The 23071-nt window shown below is 39.4% G+C and overlaps 1 protein-coding gene across 4 annotated transcripts in view; it reads right to left on the reverse strand.

Annotated features, from left to right (window-relative positions):
• Positions 1-10987: 10987 nt before the first annotated feature.
• Positions 10988-23071, reverse strand: part of LOC150079602 (galactosylceramide sulfotransferase-like) — a 41693-nt gene continuing 29609 nt past the window's right edge. For all 4 annotated transcript variants that reach the window (XM_090382476.1, XM_090382474.1, XM_090382475.1 and 1 more), the window contains one exon: positions 10988-12539. In XM_090382476.1, the coding sequence (XP_090238602.1) occupies positions 11417-12427 (1011 nt within the window). In that variant the 5' untranslated portion in view covers positions 12428-12539 and the 3' untranslated portion in view covers positions 10988-11416. The remainder of the gene's footprint in view (positions 12540-23071) is intronic.

Consider the following 23071-nt stretch of genomic DNA (forward strand, 5'->3'; position numbering starts at 1 on the left):
AGTCCCTTGGTTTTGAGAAAGAAAGTCCTGCTTACACCACTCCATAGTAAGCTGGGACTGGTCAAACAGTTCCTTAAAGCACTGAATCCTCAAGGCAACGTCTTCAAGTGTATACAAACCTATGTTTCGAAAATTGTCTCCTACAGACAGGGGTGGATGTATGTTCTTGGGGACCCAGGGCTAGCATTTTTAGTGAGAGCCTTTTAAGGAATTAGTATAATGTGGTCACTTTCTGAATAATATAATCGGTCAATTAAGAGGAGTTATTACCCCATTTCTCACTAGTATTCCATTTGTTATTGTTAGTAAAGATAATCAGTGTCGTTACATACTTTAGGAACATATTTTAGAACGTTGTTAGGCTATGAAAAGTGGGAGCTTGGTACACAAAAGCTGGAAGACAATATGGCTGATAGTGAATGGGCTTCTTGGTAACATTAATAGTGAAATTGCAAAGAAATAATTGACGTTAGTTGTAAAGTACGAAATCGGATACAGAATGTCAGTCAAGCGCCATTGGTTGTACTCCAATGAATTTCTTAAGACCAAATGTGTCCAATATCAGTGAAGGACATAGATGGGAGATTCTATCAAGACAATCAATGGTGAAGAGGTACCAAGGAAAGTAGGATGAAATTGTGATGGGAAAATACCTCGTTCTTCGTTCGTGATGATAACATTCACCACAAAAGACAACATTCAAACGTAGATTTTTCAGAATATTTTTTGTTTGATTAATCCTAGTAGGGTTTCTACTTGTTAAGTTGCGATTTTTTTAGCTTATGTAATTACTTAGATTAATGTTCTATTCTGTTGACTTTAAGAGAAATACTCTTCAAGGCCTAAATGGATGACAGATGAACCTCGTGGCACAGAAGTAAAGTGCATGGGATGCATATAAATTATCAGGCAACAAAGAAGCCTATGGTTTATATAAACTAGTCTGTAATCAAGTCACAAAGGAAGTCAGGCAAGCGAAAGCAGATTGTGAGAAATCTTTGGGAAAGGATGCAAAGAAAAACGGCAAAGACTTCTTTACTTATGTAGATACTAGAAGGAAGGGGATGAATCACATTGGTTCACTCGATATCGATGGTTCGACTGTTGATGATCCTGCTCAGGTTGCTGACAAACTAAATGAGTATTTATTTTGCATCTGCATTCACATATTAGGAATTATTGGGGGAAGGGGTTGCTGGAAGTTTATCAAAAACTAACAGGGAGCTAAATGATTTTGTAATAACTGAGAGGAAAGTGGAAGAGAAATTGAAATTAAACATAAGAAAGGCACTTGAGCGGATAGGATCGATCCAATTACATTAAGCAGCGGCACGGGTTTCGTACTGCAAGGTACAAACCGTGCCGTCACTATATATTCTGCGCCGATCGGTGACGTTACTCTTAGGTGATGGGGAATGCGTTTAGTCGCGGAGTCAGGGATAGTCGTAATGTTTTGGCTTTTGAGTGTACTTATTGAACAGGTTTTCAAGTAGTAATATTTCTTCTAAAATAAATCTGGTGTTAAGTTACTGTAAAAAAAATATTAATTCTATGGTGAGCAACACACTGAGTTAACGTGTTTTTCTACTGAAACCACGAGATGATGAATTTGAAATTTCGTAGTAATTGTAATACACTTAGGAATCAATAAATGATAATTTTATCAGTTTAGCTCATGGAGTTGGCTTAAGTTAACTGTCCAATTAATTACGCCACTGGAGCTTTAGAAGTATGCATGGAACTACGTTCTTCCTTATTTTGTAATTTAGAAGAAATGGCCAAACTCTGGAAGAAGACAGGCTTTACTGTGTGTGTGTTTTTTTTTTACTTAATCACAAGAAGATTAATGATTTCAAAATGCAAAATAATCTTTGGGGGTTTGCATGTTTTGTGTGTTTTTTATTAACTTTAATACGTGATGACAAAAACTTTGATACCTGAAGCAGAACAATGTATTTATATTTAACAGATGTGCATATAAGAATATATCTTCTATCAAACATTTACTATTTCAGCTGTAGCGTCAGAGTGGAGTACAACCATTTGATTTTTCCCCTTTTAGTGAAGCACGTGAACAAACAAAGTCGATAAATGCAATTCTATTCCTTGTTGTGTTTGTTTACAGGCCGGATCGACAAATTTTGGAAGAATCAAGGTTAAATATCATCCATCCATTTCTAACTACAGAAATGTTGACATTGCAGTAGCGTGGAAATTCTATCACAAAAGATTTTATGACCTCATGCAGGCGTGATAACAAATACGCCCACTGAAACTGCTCTGTAATAATATTGTAAATAAAACATCAAAAGAGTCATTATGCATCAAAAGTTTATTATGCGTGTCAAGGATCAGCAAATGTACAGAAATGCTCTTTCAGTGCACTCAGTTATACACCGATGAGCCAAAACATTATGACCACCTATCTAATATGTTGGTCCTCCACGTGCAGGCAAAACAGCTCGTATTTCGCGAAGCATGGACGCTACAAGGTTTCTAAATGTGTCTTGTGGTATCTGGTGCCAACACGTAACCAGCAGATCTTTTAACTTCTGTAAGGTCCGTGGTTGAGACGCCGCAGTTCGGAGTTGCTGTTCCAACACAAACCACAGATGCTAGATGGGGTTGATGTCTAGGGAATTTGGAGGCCACGGCAGTACCTGGAGGTTTTCCTCACGTTCCGCGAACCATTCTGCTGAAACTAACGACTAGCTAATCAATGTTTTGGCTCATCGGTGTAACTTAATGCTGTAGAACAAGGCTATCAATTTGGTTCTTATTTAATGATTCGGGAAATGTCTAACGTATCTACAAAGAAACAAGCATACAGTTTCAGGTCATCAGGAGTGAATGATTATAGTTAAATGTTTATAAGGGTCTGCTATATCAGTAATCCATATACATCTTCAATTTCATGATCTGAACCTATGCCTCTTAACCATAGTGTTTAAAAGCACGGGAACCTGGTTCTTTGAAGGACACAAATAATAGCTCGTGACTTTAAAGAAGTCTTTGTCATATAGGTAATCCTTATCAGCAAAAAAAAAAAGATTTCAATGTAGAAACGCTATGCAAATCTTAAATCCAGAAAGATGTTATAGTAGGATTTTCGGATCACCAACCGCTAAAGCCATATTGCTCCTTATATATATACAGACACTGTCTGTAAATTGCGTGTCGTCTGTGATCGATTTTCTCTTTGCTGAACGGATAACTCGAGTTTCTGTGGGGAAAAAAAACCATGCTACTCTCGACATAACTCAGCCACGTTGTAAAAAAGCCACATAAATTCCTCAAGGTCTTTTCCATCCAATGTGAAAAGGACAGTGATCCTGATGATGTGGTATTCCACATTGCAATCCACGATGAAGTTGTTAAACCATTTTCTACTTTCTTTGCAGATCAGCTGAGAGATTTAAAAGAAAATTTTAATAAACACGGCAACGCCCATGTAAAAATTTATATTTTAAAATAATATAAAAATAATTGTTTGCTACATGGAAAAGTAACTTTTGAACAGACCATTAATTTTATTGTCATTAATCATCGTGATAATCCCTCGTGGGTAGCACAGTTGGTAGGATCGTTGTTCTCCCCAGACCAGGTGGAAAGGTTCGAGTTAGAGTCCCATCGACGACGAGAGGAATTTATGGGTCTTTTTCACTACGTGGCTGAGTTAGTCGGTCTCAGACGTGGGTAGAATAGTTTCTCCCGGAAACTCGGGTTTTCCGTCCAGAAAACTGCAAATTGACCACAGAATATACGCAATTTAGAGGCAATATACACGGAACAGTATAGCCTTAATCTCCGATGCTCTTAAAACCATACATTATTCACATCGTTATAACTGTTTCACAAAACTGGAACAAGGGTTATCTAACATAGTTCAGTAACTGTCATTCGTAACTGGTAGCACAGTGCGTATAAACACTGTCCTCTCCCCACAAAGTGGAAAACGCCTGGATTTGAATCCCGGAAATGATGCTTAGCTTAAATTCTGCTTTTAAATTTACTTTTTTATAGGCGCAGCAAAGTTTCGTCCATTTTTTTGGTACATTAAGTCATGGTTTACTGGTAATGTTTTCCACAGTTTGTACGACAGACCAATTCCACGTAGAACTGAATTCCTGGTATCAGTTTATCCTTGAACCAAATGACACTTCCATTGTTGGTAATTTACTGACGTCGTGTTTTGTTAGAGTGAAATTGAATTGCCCCAGAGAAATTTCCGGACTACCTCCATTGTTGCAAGTCCCTTTGTTGTGTAGTATAAATAAAGGCGTTCTGAATGATCTTATTCACAAATCTGCATTGGGGAGGTACATTGGAGAATAAGCAAGGAAAGTAGATATAACAAGAGCAAAGAGTGATAATCGAATATGAGGTCTTTATTTCATTAGGTAAGTCAAACTTCCACTTATAGCCATCTCACCTTTTTCATATACTCGGTGAACTCCGACGATGGTTTGGAAACAGATGTGTTGGTTATTAAGTGGTTGACATTTCTAATGCTTTGATCAGAAACGATCCCAGTTTGTGGACAAAGCAGTGGAAATGATGGTTGGTTGGTTGGTTGGGATGCGGTTAATGGTGGCTATGGCGAGATTTATCGGGTGTGACGGTGGGACTAGAAGGATACCTCCTCATATTTCCAAATTAACAAATTTGGATATTTGTGGACTTATATGGCGAGATTATTGTATCGGGAACGTTGGCGGGATTAAAAATGGTATCTGCCTCATTTTTTATAGATGTTCGACACCTTCACGAGAGTGATTGGTGGAGTTCTAAAATGTGAGGTTTTTGGTTGGTAGGAAATTTTTTCGGCTCTGCTGCATGAAACTCAGTTGAGTTCTCAATTGCGTTGCATGCATACGAGTTTGTAGGTAGGAAGGGGCATGGGAACAGGGAAACGTAGTGAGGTCACTGGCTAAAAAAGCTTAATGTGACAGGGTGTGATGGTGGGATTACAGCTTATACTGGTATATGTTCTTTAAATGTTTCGTTATTTACGTTATCGGAATTTCAACTTATTCTTAATATGGATAAAATGTAAAGCCGAATTACCAGTTATTTAGATATTACTTTCAAAAAACTTAAATATGTAGTTCTAAAAATATCAAGTTGCAAGAATTGTTTATTGTCGTGTTTTTAAGTGGTCAAAAAAGAAACAGAACACGATTAAAAAACATTTTGGTTTTAAAAATGCAGAAAACCGGTTTTTCTCAGCCTATAATAAAAATTTGCTGAAGAAAGCTTTCTATAGGAAATTAAAACCAAATTTTTGTATAGATTATTGCCTAAACATCCATGTACCTAATAAAGTGATCAGGAAGTATATAAATAAATGTGAAGGTTGTTGTGTACGCGTAATCGTGTTGTGGTCGTTTAAAATTTATTTTTTAATAATTTTTCTAAGTTAGCTCACACTGAGGGTTGCCTGGTATAGAAACCAGGTTTTGTTTTGTTTTTCAACCAATAAACACGCGAAAAAACGCCTTGGTATTGAATTGTCCTAAATAACGAGCACAGCTAAATATGGCGAAGTATGTTCGAATTGGTTGCTGTTGTAGGTATATACCATATCCAGCGACGCTACATCAATCACAGTCAAAACCGTTGTCTGGGTAGTGGCATACACTTTAAATGGCAATTTACTTCTCTATCGGAGCAGTGCTTTTTATTCATAATACAATACTAAGACATCCATGCGCAAGTTGCTCATATCTACGCATAGAATGGAGGCTATTCCCTAATTGAACGAAAGCAGAAATACAGCACAAACGCAGATTTCGCTACAAAGATCATTGTAAAAAATATTACATAATACCTGGACAGGTTGTATCAGAAATGAGACTGTGGAAGAAATTAAGTAATTCTAAACCGTGAAATATTTAAGATACTATTAAATATTCTGTATATTATCAGCTTGGAGAATGCTACTATTACATTCTCAGGGTAGCCTGGTGTCTGCAGCTGGTCTGCATCAATTTCTTCCCTGAAATAATTTCGACAGATAATCGTAAATGTGCTCAAAAAGTTCTCATCACCCTCAGTTCTCAAATATCGTAGGTTAATGGCCGAAAACTAAGACCTGTAGCTGGTTTAATCTTTTCCATCTATTTTATTTTTTCTAGAACATTCGGGATATTTCTAGAGCATTCGGAAGCTTTCTACAACATTCTAGAATGCCCGAACATTCCAGAATGTTTTTACGTGCGGAAGAAAGTCGGGATGTTTCTGGAAGGTTCTAGAACTTCCGACAGAGTTCTCTAAAAACATTGTGAGCCTTCTAGAAACTTCTCTACCGGTTGGAAAGTTATAGACGTATATGTTAAATAGCGGCTAAATGGAAACAAGTAATTTCGAGTAATATAAAAGAGCAAACAGGGACAGCAGGACTAGGTAGAGGATGCCATTTGAGAACAGGCGTGAAAGGGTTGCTGAGGGCAAGAACAATAGGACTGTGATATGGGATTACGAAGAGTCTCTTTTGATCTAAGCCACCGTTAGGAAGTAAACAGGAAATTAGTGGACGTCTAGTGTTTTGCGTCAAAAGAAAACGGCGTCAAGGTGACTGGATATTTGGGTTAAGTTCGATATATTTAGCAGAGGCGTGAACACGAAAATGGGTGTTTTGGCAATGACCTGGCAAAAAAAAAAAAAGATCATGCTAGCGTGTGAAAAAAATTAAGAAATTTCTAGAGAAGGGTTGGTTTTTGCGCTAGGGGAGACAGCTGGGGCGAGTTGTTTTAGCAAATAGGAAGGGATTAAAAAAAATTAAATAGTATGGGAATTGGTTGGAGTCCTTGGGGGAGGCGTTCCAAACTTGAGGGAAAGAGTAAAGTTCGTGGGGAGTAATTTGAGCAAGTGTCCTCTTTGTGTAACTGACTTCTCTGAGAAAGTCGTGAGTTTGCAGGTAAAAGTGGAAGTAGATTTTTTTTGGTGGTCAGAGTTCACATATCGTGGTAGCAAGATGAAGAAAAAACGCGAGCGAAAGGAATAGTGAGACGTAGAGGACGCGAGTAACTGCCGACTGAAAGTGGCTTTTTGGAGGTATGGTTAGTTTGTTTGTTATTTGGTTTTTGGGAGCATTAGCAACTAAGGCCATATTGCTCCGGGATATGCGGTGGTCATTCCCTGACCTTTCCGCATCTTCCGTATTTGGTGGTGACGGGCTCGAATCCCGGTCTAATCAAGAAGCGTGTGCTACGCACTGCTGCTGCTCCTTCCCACCTGGCTACGGAGGCGCCTTTGGAGGTATGGAAGAGTGGGAATATGTGCATTGAAAGTTGCGCAGATAAGTGAGCCAAGAAGAGAAAGAAAGCCTGGTTCAGCATCGGAAGGCAGTGATAATGGCCAGATGTGCAGATAAGTGAGCCAAGAAATGGAAGAAAGCCTGGTCCGGCATCGGAATTCAGTGTGCCCAAGAAATGGGAGAAAGCCTGTTTGCCAAGAAGGAAGCCTGAACTCAAGGAAATTGCAAGTAGCAGCCATTCCGGAACGTAAGTCTGTTCCTGTTGTTTTTTTTTTTTTTTCCCTCGAATCCTGAACTCAAGGACTCGTAATCTAGCTCTGTAAAGAATTGAGTGATAGTAATTTAAAAAAAAAAAAAACATTCCTGTTGTATTTGGCAAAGTTAGTTACTAAGGTTAAGATAATTTGTTATGAATGTTAATGATTATAAAATAACGAAAGTGTGGTACAGGGGTAAGTAAAGGGAAAGTAATAGTATAAAGGAATTAATAAAGAAATTACATTTATAAGGTAGTGTTGTAATGATATGTTAACCTATATCATTAAATTAGTCCAGGTGACAACACAAGATAACATACCAGATGAGGTTTACAGAGAAAGAAATTTTATTAATAGAGAAACCTCATGGGTAAAGAGGGATGACTAAGATGATGACTAGAGAGTAATTAAGGTAGAATGAGGGATTTATAGTGAACATTACTGAGGTAAGAGGATACCAGTTGTAATATATCATTTTAAAGGCTAGAAACAAATATACAAAAGCAGTAAAAAGAGTTACTGATGTAAGTAATAAAACTTGGTTATGTAAGAGAATGATTGAGTAATCATCGAAGATTTTTATTAAGATAAAACTGATGATAATAAATTGAGAATAGTTGATGAGAGATAGGTAGGGTATTGTACTGTAGTATGGTTCAAATATATTGAATTTGGTACGCTTGTATGTAATTATTTTTTTTTTATGTAAATACTATATTTTATGTAAATATTATATTGTGTCAGTTATAAATGGTACTTTAAGAGATCTACAATTTTCCAGTTGTAAATACTATATAAATGTTCATTAAAGGTTTGTAAATTTATTGAAAACAAAATGTCTTTAAATGTTCTGCTAAAACCCGCTTTACACGCCCTAAAATCTAGAATTTTCTGTGAATTGCAGTGATTTGCGAAATGTGATGTGCGTTTGAGACCTCAGTTGGAATTAAATCAAAATTAAATCAACGATATCTTCCCCCCACCCCCCGTGTTTTTTAGAGAGCTAGTGGTGAACAATAGTGAATTAATGTTTCTAAACAAGTGTTGTATGCATTAGTGTAAATAGCGAATTGTATTTAAATTAAAAATTACAATTTCTTAATTGTGTTCTTATATGCGCGTACCTCAACCGTACATGAAATATGTCGCGTTCTTGCTGAAATGAGCCTGATAGCTTTTGCTAAGAAATTATATTAAAATTGCAGCTGAAGCCACTGTCACAAGTGGAAAAAGCCTATGAACTATTTTGGATGTGAGGTGGAAGATAAAGGATGGGCTTCAAATATTTCTTATAGCTCATGTTCAAGAGCATTAGAGGACAGGCTGGGTTAGAGGTAGTAGTCATAAATCGATTACTTTTGCTGTCCTCGAGAGCACATAAACAATTGTTACTTTTCCATGACCAGTATTTCTGGGAAACCCAAGCATAAAGTATTCCAAAATACCCTCTGCTCTAAGCCCGGTTCCTCACAATGACAATTCCAGTTGCAAAGCCACCAGAAACTTATGGACTTGACTGAGTCAGGATCGGAAAAGGAGTCTCTGTAAGATGCAGAACGAATATAGATCCAGACATTTCAACTCTTAATACTGCAAAGCCGCATCTAATCACTCAGAATTGAACGATTTGGACCTCTAAAAAACCAAGGCTGAATTACTAGGATCATGGCTTCAGCAATGGAATCTTCTTGAAAAGAGTGTCAAGGTGTCTTTTTATTGGAAGAGGCAGTCTAATGAAACGACCTATTAGTCCATGGATGGTGCTTTGGTTTATTGTAACAATGATCCCGGAATTAATGAAAGATTACATCTCGAACACGTCACCAGAGGCTTTTCATTGATTCATCCAAGGTCAGTTTAAAAGCAGTTTTACTCCATAATGGGATTAATTATCCATCTATACCATTGGCCGGTGCAGTTCACATGAAGGAAACGGTACGAGAACTTACAGGTTCTTTTGCAAAAAATACACTATCAGGAATACAAATGGAATATCTGTGCCAACCTAAGTGGTAGTTTTGCTGACTGAGTTTCAAAGTGGATACACTAAATAATGCTGATTTTTATGGCAGCCGAGCGAAGGATTGCCACTACAGAGTAAAAAAAATTACCAGAAAGTTCAGAAACTACTCCAGGCCAGAAAAATGTAGCACATCTTTTGGTAAAAAAAATCTATTTACCTCCGTTGCACATCAAGCTAGGTTTGATAAAAAAAATATTAGTGAAAGCGATGGAAAAAAGAGAGAAGGAAATTCCTGTTTGAAGCAAAAGTTTCCTAGAATCAGTGTAGCCAAGATAAGAGGGAATTTGTGGGTCCTCAAATCAAACTGCTGTTCCAAGATGAATTCACTAAAAAATTAAATGCTACAAAAATAAGAGGCTGAAGACAAAGACATTCGAAAATGGCTGCCAAAACTTTAGGCAATGAGAAATCACAAAATTACAGTGAAATAGTGGAAGAGCTAATTTTAGCGTACAGAGAGTTGGGATGCAACACGTTAAAGCTTCATTTCCTACATTCCCATTTAGAATTTTTTCCTGAAAACATGGGAGCGGTTTCCGACGAACGCGTTAAAAGGTTTTACCAAGATATTTCTCAAATGAAAAATAAAAAGATACCACGGAAGACACCCGAGTCCAAATATGTTGGCAGACTGTTGGAATTACGGGAGACACCAATGGGCGATTATAAAAAGGCAAAAAAAAAATCAGATAAACATTTTTGTAAATAGAATATAGACCCATTGTTCAATATTTAGTTTGTTTTGTTGTTTGGTTTTTAGGAGATTAGCAACTAAGGCCATATTGGGATATGCGGTGGTCATTCCCTGACCTTTCCGCATCCTCCGTATTTAGTGGTCAAGGGCTCGAACCCCGGTATAATCAAGAAGCGTGTGCTACGCACTGCCGCTCCTGCCCACGGAGGCGCCTTCAATATTTAGTACTGTTTGTAACATTTTCTTAAAATATAACCGAAGTCCAGAAATGTATTTCAATGCCTTGGTGGTGTGAGATTTTTTATATATTCTTTTCTTCATAACTTTTAAATAGCCAGTGCTCCTAATTCATCGGGAAGGATGGGTTTACACCCTTTTTCCATCGATCTAGGGCAAATGTAATCGAAAAGTCAATTTTAATATTTTGAATTCTTTACAAGTACGTCAGTTTTTCCTACTTTTGTCTCAATTCATCTAACTGTGCAAAATTTTTCTAATGTTAACGTTATAAACAAATCAAGGACACCAGAAATAAAATATTCTTTAATTCTCTGATCAAGAGTATTCAAAGTCCTAAAGGAATATGCACAACCAACATTATAAAATAAAGTTCTAAACTCTTGAAGTACAAAGAAAACTTCTATTTATGCACAAAATGAGTCTCCTTTAATACTATTGAAAATATTACCTGAAATAATATAGTATCTTTCTTTCGATGAACTTCACAGTTCAATGAAGATTGACCTTGGCTTCAATAAAACCTACGAAGTCTATCTTATCATTATTTTTTAAAGCACGAAACACATATTTAGCAAGTTTCTCCAATGTCAGAATCAGCCACAGCTGGGCATATTATTACCCTATATTGAACACGTTTTCTTTTAGATGCATATCACCCTCACAAAACTTCAAATTACAGTATTCAGCCACAGCAAAACGATGATAAAAAACAAAAAAGAAACTTTGGACTTCGTTGTTATTCTAGCCCTTCAAGGGGGAAAAAATGTCTTTGAAATCAGCCATATTTTACTGAGCATCCTAGAAGCTTCTCTACGCGGCAATAAAAAGGATTATATCTTCCTTAGATAAGAACTCCACAATAGGAGTTATATTGCAGAGTTAAAAAGTTTGCACTGCAAACAAAATATTTTTTTTCACCACAGGATACATATTGGTGATCCTAGTTATGTTTTACGCTTCCTGAACCGACGAATAGCTTTTTTCCTCTTGATGGTTAAAACCTTTTTCTTCACTCGTTTAATATTTGGATCTGTCCAATTTACAAATAAATATTTTTGTCGTTCCCTGAGTATGTCGGTAAACCGCAGTTCCTCACGAGTCATAGACTGACATTTTTCATCTAATGCGGCGCTTTCTTTAAGTTTATATTCTAAAACATTTGGATTCTTGTAATACTTGGAACTAGAGGCATTCGTGAACTCACCGTGTACACATCTTTCATACCAGGAACGAGTACGACTTTTGAGCATCTGCAATTCTTCCTTCATTTTTTCAACACCAAAATCATTTACTCGTTCATCAAATCGGCGAAGGAAGTAGTCATACATATTGCTGTCTGCTTGATTCACTTTTAATAGGGTTCTTCGCTCAACTTCTGTCAAATTACTCTTAACTTTTGAGATACGAGCATTGATTTTGAACGTAACCACATCGTCGAAATCCCAACAAAGAAGTTTCTTTAACAGTATTAGCGATTCCTCCATTCTTTCCGCGATCATAACCAGATGAAATGTCTTGTCCAAGTCTTTAATATAAGCAGTTACTGCTGCTTCATCTCCAAAGTTATTGGTCATAAATCCAAGGTCAAAAATTGCTTGATTAACACCAAACACTCCTTTAGAACGAGCTACGGATGCAGTTCCAGGAGCTTTCTGTAGCCTACTAAGAAACTGGTGAAGATTCTTCCGATGGAATTTTTGCAATTCGAAATAGGAGAACATGGATTCGAACTGATCAGCTGGATTCCTCAAGATGGTGATAAATAACGTGTCTGGTGGCATCAACTTCTTGATTTCCCGGTAATTGAAGCGGCAGTGATGAGTAAGAATATTATAAGTCAGGTGGAAGATAGAGGCATTGGGTACCATGGTTCGACGGAATGGAGTGCCATAACTCAAATAATTTTCTTTCGACGGAAGAACGAAGGTTAAGTTATGCTCGTATCCGTAGCGCATGAGAATGTTTTGAATTGAGGAACTGGCACATTTGTGAGTTTTGATGAAGGCAACGTTGCTCTGCGGAAAACAGATATTGGACAGCGGCTCTCTGGAGGTAATCGATGAAGAGCTAAAAAAAGAAAATAAATAAAAAATGAAAGTTAATTTTTTAAACTCTGACTAATTGTTTAGAAGTGTAAGGTCGGATTATTAGTCTGAAAAAGTAAAAATACTTAAATTAAACAACTGTTTGAAAAGACGACGCATTCCACACGCCTGAGCACTGTCCTTGGGTTAGTAAAATTTATTTGGCCAATAATCTCTTTCCAAGAAAAGTCTTGCTAAAGTTAGATCAAAAGTACTGCCTATATCTATTCCAACTACAAGTAAAAACAAGCTTCCTAACTGTGGTTTGGGAACGTTATTGTACACATGATGCTCTGTTACATATTTCCTAAAATTTCTTCAAAATGTATAGAGCTATTATAAGGTTTAAAAGCTTTGGTCGAAAGGGATTACACAGTAACTGTTTACCTTTTCGCTCAATGTGTTGCATTTTCGAAGAAACAAGTGAACTACACTCACGATATGAGCTTTTGGTTTGCATAACTGCGTTGTATCATATAAACTGCTTCGCGACCACACATGTTCAAGATATTAGCCGTTCCGTTGTCTTTCGTAATACGAGTATTGTAATAGGATGCTATGTACCTGGTCTTTCTCATCTTTTCTGTAGTTTGCCTGCAACGCCTGTGTAACGTCCTCTATCTCCTCGTGACCTTCCATACTATTAAATTAACTATCAGATGCATTTTGAAATAAAGTGAGCTGCTTGCTACGAAATTTATTCACAAAAAGAAACTTTGCACAATTCCTCCACAAATTGGCAGTGACCGGACACAAAAAACAGCATTTTTTTTTCCACACTCCATTTTAAAATTCGAGCAATATAAAGCAATTCGTTGTCAGTACTTTAGTACATCTGATTAATAGATTCTCTGCTCATAAACAGCCTTTGTTACAGTAACTCCATTACTATAATTGCTTTCGCGATAGTACAGCGGTTATAATAGCTGCCATTCGATAGTTTGGGTTCGAAACCAGTCTCTACGAAAGTTTAAAATCAGCCATGCTGTGGAAGAAAGACCTAGGATTTTTCTACACCGGCCAAAAAATAATCAAATAGGTAAATAGCAAAATAAAATAACTACCTATTTTACTTCCTCACATCACGTAGGTATGTGTCTATCCGGCTAACCTTGAATTTCCCCAAACTTCAGTATCAACCACCCATGGAGGTAACTTATTGCAGTAAGTAATATTGTGCTGGCGAAAAGAAAATTTCCTGCAATCCAATTCAAACCTCTTCCCCTCCGTAATTTGAATTTATGGCTCCTATTTCGGAATTATTTATAACAGTGAAACCACACCCTCATTCATTTTACTTTCACCTTTCAGGTCTTATACACCTCAATAAAATCTCCTCCACGCTGCCTGGTTTTAAAGTCCTGTACCCCTCATATTCTGTCTTTCCTCATATGGATGCCCTTTTCCGATCTCATCAGATGCCTTGCTATCTTTGGACCCTTTCAAGAAGCGCGCTTTTTTTTTTTTTTTTAGGTGCTGTCTCTCCGCATTTGAACACAGTATGCCATAATCGCACCGTATGCCTTATACAGTGCGATTAAGGCCTCCCTTGTCTACAAGCAGGTGCACATAAAAATAAGGTCATTTGCACGTGGAAGTACACCATGGGGGCCTTCATGTCTGTCGACCTGCTCCATTAACTTTATGTTCGTTTGGATCATAACTCCAAAATCCTTTTCTTCCTCTACTGTCTTTAGTTCAATTACGCCAATTGTAATATAAGTTCATTTGGGGTTGCTATTTCCTCTAGTTTAAGACCCTAAATTTTTCTGCATTAAAAGAGCACCTCTTTTCTGACATTTCCTAAGTCGTCCTGAAGAATCTCAGTTCGGCGCTTATTATTAACTTCTCTATCGATCTTGACGTCATCTGCAAATTTTGATATCAATTCGTCGACATGATTTAAGAAAATCAAAAAAGTAGTAGTATTAGTCCTTGGGGACACCCGCTTCTTACATTAACTCTAGATAAAGATAATCGTTATTCACAATCCTCTTCTATCTAACCTCATAGCCTTCTGTCCTGCAGCCATTTTGCGATTCATCTAAGGATTTTTCCTGCGATTCCAACATGTTCCAGCTTACATGCGGGAGTGGGTAAAATGCTTTGCTGAAATCCAAATAAACAATTTCGAAATTATTTCCTGCATCCAACTCAGGAGTGACTGTCAAAAGTTAGACTGAGAATATTTAGGGCTAAAAATTCTCAATTTATGGGTAATTCACTAAACGGTTAGTGCATTAGCATCATGTTTGTACGCAGTGAATTACCGAAAATGGCAAAATGGCGTCGTTTTTATCGGCTCTCATATAATAATAATAATAATAATAATTATAATAATTGTTCTTTATTAACTTAAATCGCATACACATAACCAGAGGCCTAACAATACATTATCTATGCAAATGACCAAACACAGAAATACTAAGTTAGGCAAAGTAGCTCTACATAACATAACAAATAAAGAAAAGAAACAAACGTACCAGAGAAGAGAATTAATAACAAACAAGACTACAAGATGAGTAGAACATAAAATGACTTCCGCATACTAGGACCGGCACTTATATGACTGTCCTTTACATCCAGAAAGATGAGCCAAGATGTCCTCGCGATATGAACTATCACTAGACCATAGGTCAATGTTGAACAAGTTGAGTGTGCAGAGTTACATTTGGAAAGTGGATATTTAAACTCTAACCTCTGGAGCCTTGAGGATACTGCGTCTTCTTCCAGACAAACGCTAACCAACCTATTCCAAATGTTCATGCAATCATGCTTGGATGAGCACAGATGAAGGAATGCCATTATTTTTAGCACATGGGCTCTATGGACTGTGGGTGTGTATTGAGGGTTGGAGCATAGCGCAGATTTTGATGTCGTGTATATCTGGTGAGACCACAAAAAAGAATTCTAGATCCCATAGTTTCTTGAGGCTGGTGAGAGATGCGGAAGACCAAATCTCCACGGCATAGGAGAGTACATTGAGAGGTATTTCCTGGTTATTTGTTTGTGAGTTTTGCACAAATCTATTTTCATTCCCCAGAAGGCTAGGAGGGCTTTGGAGCATTGAGCTTTGATGTTTTTTGTTTACAGGTGAGGTTCGCATCCTTGATGAAAAACCTCACCTGTAAACAAAAAAATCGCATCCTTGATGCGAACCCAGGAATTTGACAGTCTGTAGGAGTCAGAATATTTCCAGCTAGTTCCGGAAGCTGGGAAGATGCAGTATTAGCAGGCGTCATCCGACTTGGAGTAAAGATGAGATAGCTTGACTTCTCTAGATTAACTTACAGACCAAAAATTGTCGTCCTTTCTAGATGTTATTATTTGGTTTTTAGGAGCATTAGCAACTAAGGCCATATTGCTCCGGGAATATGCTGTGGTCATTCCCTGACCTTTCCGCATCCTCCGTATTTGGTGGCTCAAGGGCTCGAACCCCGGTCTAATCAAGAAGCATGTGCTACGCACTGCTGCTCCTGCCCACCTGGCTACGGAGACGCCCCTTTCTGGATGTAAAGGACAATCATAAGTGCCCGTCCTAGTATGCGGAAGTCATTTTATGTTCTGCTCATCTTGTAGTCTTGTTTGTTATTAATTCTCTTCTCTGTACGTTTGTTTCATTTAGGTAGCTGTTTAAAGTTTCTGATGAGGTGTCTTGCTTGTGCGTCACCAACATGGTGTTTGCATAACAAGTAGCACACAATACCATCAGCATATGATAAGAACGTTGGAATTTGATCCATCAGTGGAACGAGTATTGAAGCAAATAGCAGAGCTGAGAGAGAACCGCCTTGTGGGACACCTACATCCACACTCTTACAGACTGTACTGTTATTGCCTGCGAAGTGAAGCATTCTCCTATATAGAATATTTTCGAGGATCTCAAGTATATTGCCAGATAACCCGTAGAATCTTTTTTGAGTGAGACAAGAAGGGGTGTGGTGTCGACTGTGTCAAATGCTGATTTTATGTACAGATATATGGTGTCGAGATTTTGATTGTCACTGTTCTGCGATAAGAACCGAAGACAGGTTGTGGCGCCTCCGTAGCCAGGTGGCAAGGAGCAGCAATGCGTAGCACACGCTTCTTGATTAGACCGGGGTTCGAGCCCGTCACCACCAAATACGGAAAGGTCAGGGAATGACCACTGCATATCCCCGGAGCAATATGGCCTTAGTTGCTAATGCTCCTAAAAACCAAATAAACAGGTTATAGTAGCTCTATTTGTCATGCCATAATGGGCATGTTCGATCCTATGCACAAAGACTGCGAGAGCAACATCATTATAGATGCACTTCTCGGGGCATTGTGAATACCTTTACAACGAGTTGCCTGATATTGCACTACCTCGAATAATAAAAGCTTCACCAGTGGAGAAGACTATTGCTACTTATTCTCAGTGGATACCATTAACCAAGACAGCCGTTTCAAGGCTGTTTGAAAGTGTGTTTTTAATAATAACTGTATTATCCACTTGTTCCTATTAGACTTATAAAAGCAAAATGTAGAGGAAAGTAATAATAGAAGAGGAAGAAGAAACGGCGTTGAAGAATGAAAGGGACAGTAACTCCTCAAACGTGTCCAATAGGCAACGCTTCTCCATTAGGGAAGACTGTTGTTACCTATTCTTGATAACTCCGGGCAGCATCAAACTCCTCCCGACCGCAGTTTCAAGGCTGTTTGGCCTCTCATCGGTAGGTGCCCTGGTGTTGCAATAGTGACAATCCAGTTATGAAGTATATATTCACAATATGAGACGCCAGATGGTGTACAACAGTAAATACTGAAAATATTTATGGCTAAAGCCTAAACTTACAGAAATTCACTAAATGTAAAGGTTAGAACATTAACATCATGTTTGTACATAGTGAATTACCGAAAATGGCAAAATGGCATCATTTTTATCGTATATCATATTGTAAAGTTATACTTCATAACCGGATTGTCATTACTGCAGCACCAGTGTACTTATCCACCCAACGATGAGAGGCCATACAGCCTTGAAATGGCTGTCTGGGTGGTGGTATCCACTGAGAATAAGTAACAATAGGCTTCTCCACTGATGAAGCGTTAATTATTCGAGATTGTGCAATATCAAGCAACTCGTTATGAAGATATTACCATCCATTTAAAATTTCAACTTGAAATGGAGCATTTTTTCAGTAGTTGCATCATGTGTTCTTACAGCGTGATGTATGGCAGGTGCGCAGAGATGTTGTATGTGTCCAATGCAGTGTAAAAATGGGCGAGACGAAAGATTTAATTGACTCACTCTGAACGCGGTACTGTAATCATCGCTGGACGCGTCGTATGAGTGAGTACCTCGGAAACTGCATCTACGGTTTTCATGTACCACTGTATCTCGGCTGTACTGAGATTGGTCCTAAAATCAAATAACATCCAACCAGCAGCGCTCCTATGGTTGCAAACAACTCGTTAACGGGAAAAGCCAACGAAGGCTGACAAGATTTGTGCAGGATATAGAAAGACTACAATCAAGACAAATAACAATCTAGTACAACGGTAACCAAGAGGCATTTCAGAACAGAAACTCGCCACACCTTGCCACGAATGGGTTATCGCAGGCAATGATAGAACCGTGTTCCACTGCTGTCGACAAACAAATAGGAAGATACGGTTATAATGAGCTCAGGATCATCAACAGTGGGGGATTTGAAAAACGTTGCTTAGTCTGACGAATCCGATTCCTGCTGTCTGTTTCACGTTGACGGCAAGAGTATGTCAGCACTTGTCCATGGACCAGTCCTGCCAGGTGTTAACAATGAAGGTTAGTAGTGGTAGCGCAATGATTGAGATTGCTTTCGTGGTGCACTTTGGGTCCCTTGATACCAGTGGAGCAACATCTGCATGCCACATATCTCAATCCAATCGAAAAGCTGTGGAATGAACTCATCATAGTAGAAATCAGCAACAATTCAATTTGCAAGGGTTGTGAGAAGCAATCGAGCAGATTCCATCGCTTCTCGAAAGCTTTCCGCAGGAAAGCTTTCGATAAGTCCACGAGTCCATTCCATGACGAATTCAGGCAAATCTCAGAGCTAAAAAGGTTGAGCACTAGCTGTTAGGTAGGCGCACCTAGTGGCCATTCAATGTATGTAAAATGAGTAGACGTATTACGTTTTCAAGAAACTGTTTGAATCCTGTGTTCAAACAAAATCCGTGACTTATGAAATGTCTTAACAATAATACTAACTATAATTTACATAAAGTATAGTGCATGTTCGGCTTATACCCCAGGAAGTACGCTCAGGATCAGAGCAGGAAGTTCCAGGCATTTAACCACTGAACTCTATTATAAAAATTACTATAATATAAAATTGTCACTAGTTCCACAGCGATAAAATTTCATCAGACATTAAATAGTGTACTGTTACTAAAAATGGAGAACAAATTAGCACCAAAAATAATGGAAATATTTTAAAAGCACAATGAAAAAACAGAGTACGAGTACTCGCATACATTTGAACGAGAAAGTAGATCATCACACAAACGTGATAATGGTTAGCAGTTCAACTCCAGTTCCGCTCAGGAAATTTAGTGGCACCGGAACTATCAATGTAGATAACCGGATAACACATTCAACTGCGAAAAGCAATAATAGAACTAGGTGGTGTTAACGAGGATGGCAGTTAAACCACAGCCTCTCATCACAATTTCATCATGAAAATGATGAGAAACAGGTCTGTACTGAATTATTTAAATAATACTCATTATTTCCTTAGCGATCGTTCCGCAAAGCCACATACGGCCGACCCAAACTAAAGGCTTCGGAAATGGAGTTCAGAAAATAAATATATTTTTTTTGTTTATCATACAATAAATACTCTACAGTTTCTAGATTACAGCCTAGTGAGTAACGTGCGAGACTAGTTCTAAGCCTCTGTGCCTCGAGCCAGCTCTAGACTACAAAAATCAGACTACACTGCTCGACAAAATTAACAGAACACGTAGAAAACGTGGTGTAACTCGTGCAGTTTGCGATGAAGAGGAACAAAATTTCGTACGTTGGTGTACTATAGAATAACGATGAAATGAGAAACCAGCTAGAAACTTCGGACAGGTATAAGGGACATTGATAGGGACTGTGTTACCAACTTACCAAAAAGGTCACATTACAGAAGTCGATGCAAGATGTTCGAAAATTGGTCACATGACATCAGCACGGAGTATGATCCCCGCCAACGGCTACGCGCGTCTGATAGCGATGAACCATGCCCGATATAAGGATATCAATAACATTCGCAACAAATCCCATTCTTCCACCGGCGCAGACCTCAGCTCACCAAGTGCCCGAGGAGTTGCCTGTAGGCGTGCAGTGCATTTTCGATCGGATTTAAGTCTGCTGATCGTGCTGGCCACGGCAGTCGTAGGATATCTTGAGCTTCAAGAAATTTCTCCACCACTTGAGCTGTGTTCAATGGCGTTGTCGTGCATGAAATGAAAATCTGGGCCAAATGCATTCCTAAGAAGTCGCACATAGGGCTCGAGGATCTGTTCTCGGTACCTCTGCGCAGTTACCAAGCTTCTGATGGAGATACTCGGCACCAGTTGTCTTATGCTGCCACGCTCAAACTACCTCAGATCCCCACCACACAGAACAAGCATATGCTGATTATAAAAGCTAGAGAAGGGTGCGACATCCCAGATAGCGATGGAGTGAAGGACACCGTCCTAAAGAAGATAAAACCAAAATTAGACAATCTCCAAATCAAAAGCATTCGCAAAATTCGCGACAAAGGGATAATATTGGAAACAGCTACTAAGTCAGATCTAGAACAGATCAAGTCTTGCGGCACAGCTGAAGATCTAACTCTTACCTTTGAAACCCCTAAACTCAGGGGACCAAGTTTAATTGTGTTTGATGTAGATGGCTCAATCCAGAAAGTTGACCTACTGGAGGAAGTATATAACAGAAATCTCTTTGAATCCATGAGCAAAGAAGAAGCCATTAAGGAGATGAAAATTCAATTTTCCACCAATGCACGGACTCGCGGTCGACTTAATTGGGTTATAGAAGTGTCCCCCAGGATAAGGAGATTCCTACACAGCCAGGATAGAATTTTTCTGGGCTGGTCATCCCACAGATTCAGAGATTTTGTACCAGTCCTGAAATGCTACAAATGTCTTGGTTATGGGCACACCTCTGCTAAGTGTCTTAAAAAACAACCAATATGTGGGCATTGTGCTGAGGCAGGGCATCTCTACAAGGACTGTCCCAACAAAGCCTCACCTCCTAAATGCTCAAATTGCAAAGCAATTAACAAACCCTACGATCACTCTGTGCGGGATGGAGCGTGCCTTGTATATAGAAGAGCAGCAGATATAGTACGCAATAAGACTAACTATGGAAAATAGGATGCTCAACCCTCCCTCTCCCAGACTTCGTATAGCTCAAATCAATGGCCAAAAATCCATCTCAGTGGCAACACAGCTTCATCCCCTAATGGACGAGTTGAATCTAGACATTCTTCTCCTTCAGGAACCATACTGCATCCGTGGAAGGGTCTCTGGTTACCCCCTGGCTTTCAGGAAAATCCAGACGACAAACCAATTGTGCCTCGCTGCTATCATCGTCCGCAATCCAGACTTAGTAGTAACACAGATAGAATCACTCTGCACTCCCCACCTAGCGGGGGCTACAATAGAAGGCAGCTTCGGCCGTATTGCGGTCCTAACAGCATACTTCCAATTTGGTACAGATATCCTCCCGCACATAGCTCGACTAGAACAAGCTCTTGACCTCCTGGAGAACACTGATGTCATCATAGCCGCAGATTCGAATGCCCGGTCAACACAATGGTTCAACACCTCTACCGACGCAAGAGGAGATATGTTAGATGAATTCATTGCCTCACGCAGCCTTGAAATCATCAATAGACCAGGACAACCAACCACCTACTCTTCGGGAACTGGAGAGTCTAACCTGGACATCACACTGACTACTTCTTCTCTTCGCAATAGACTCCTCCATTGGCAGGTGCATGACACAGCCACTACTAGCGACCATCGCCTCATCACTTACAGTGTCACCGATTCTGCCCTCCCTCGTCAAGTGCCTATTCAGGATATTGTAAGATTCTCTACTAAAACAGCGAACTGGGACCAGTTTGACAATGTAATTCAAGATGCTCTTCATGATCCAGCTAGCAACTTCTACCAATCAATGAACAGTGCGCAGAAAACAGACTTTGTGCAGAGTCTGCTCCTCAAAGCTTCAGAGGCTTCCATGAAAAAATGTTCCAGGAAACCAAGATCTGTTCCATGGTGGTCGCAGGAACTCACTAACCTGCGCAATTCTCTGAAGCGCGCTCGGAAAGAATACCAACGCAAGAGAAGGACTGAACCTGCTCACATCGTAGAACAGTATAGAGACCGATTCAAAGCAGTCCGCCGTGAATATACTAACAAAATTTACCATGCCAAGCAAAGCTCCTGGCGTTCCCTTGTCGAGACTGAGGGGAACCGGAATCCGTGGGGTTTAGTCCACAAACTCGTGAGGAATAAGCTGGGATCCACGGATGTCATACACTCTGTCCGCTCTGATGACTCGTCTGAGACTACACACTGGGAAGATACAATCAACCGGATTCTGGATCAACTAATATATCAGGACAACACCAACTCTGACACTGACATCCACAGGAATATAGCAGTACAAAATTCCAGCTTCCAGCCAGACAATATGGAGGAACCATTCACAGAGGAAGAAGTCGATGCAGCAATTAAAAAAATCAAAAAAGGTAAAGCTCCTGGTCTGGATTTTATTGAAGGCGAGACTGTGCAACGTCTCTGGGCCATAGCTCCAATGATACTTCTTCAGCTCTTCAACACCTGTCTGAATGAGGGTAACTTTCCATCACGTTGGAAGCATGCTAACCTGAGGCTCTTACCTAAGGATCCCACAGGTACCTCCAAGGCATATCGCCCGATTGCGCTGCTGCCCATTCTCGGCAAGGTTTTTGAGAGACTGCTGCTCTCCCGCTTCCAACCCCGATATGAAGCCAGTGGTTTGGCATCCTCGCTTCAATTTGGATTCAAACAAGGGTGCTCCACAATTGATGCTCTATCTAAAACCCTCAAAGTTGCAGAACAGTCGGATGCAACTTATGTACTGGCAATCTTCATTGACTTCAAAGGAGCTTTTGACACAGTGTGGTGGCCGGGCGTTCTTCAGAGGGCCAGAGTCTCTAACTGTACTTGGAATTTCTACCACTGCCTCAAAAGCTACTTCTCTAACCGCAAGGTCAGCATCAAAACAAAATATCACTGCATCACACGACATCTAACCCGAGGCTGTCCCCAGGGCTCCATCCTGGGGCCAGCTGTCTGGAATATGATACTCGACGACTGGCTCCTGAGGGACTACCCACACACTACTCAGCTTTCTTATGCCGACGACATGGTTATTATCATTGAGGGCCCCACCCGCGCTACCATAGAAACCCAGGCTACGGTTGTTCTCGCTGCTCTGTCCGTATGGGCCACGGAAAATAA

The sequence above is a fragment of the Mastigoproctus giganteus genome, chromosome 10 (genome assembly GCF_048544385.1).
Source record: "Mastigoproctus giganteus isolate SK-2022 chromosome 10, ASM4854438v1, whole genome shotgun sequence".
In the NCBI taxonomy this organism is placed as follows: Eukaryota; Metazoa; Arthropoda; class Arachnida; order Uropygi; family Thelyphonidae; genus Mastigoproctus; species Mastigoproctus giganteus.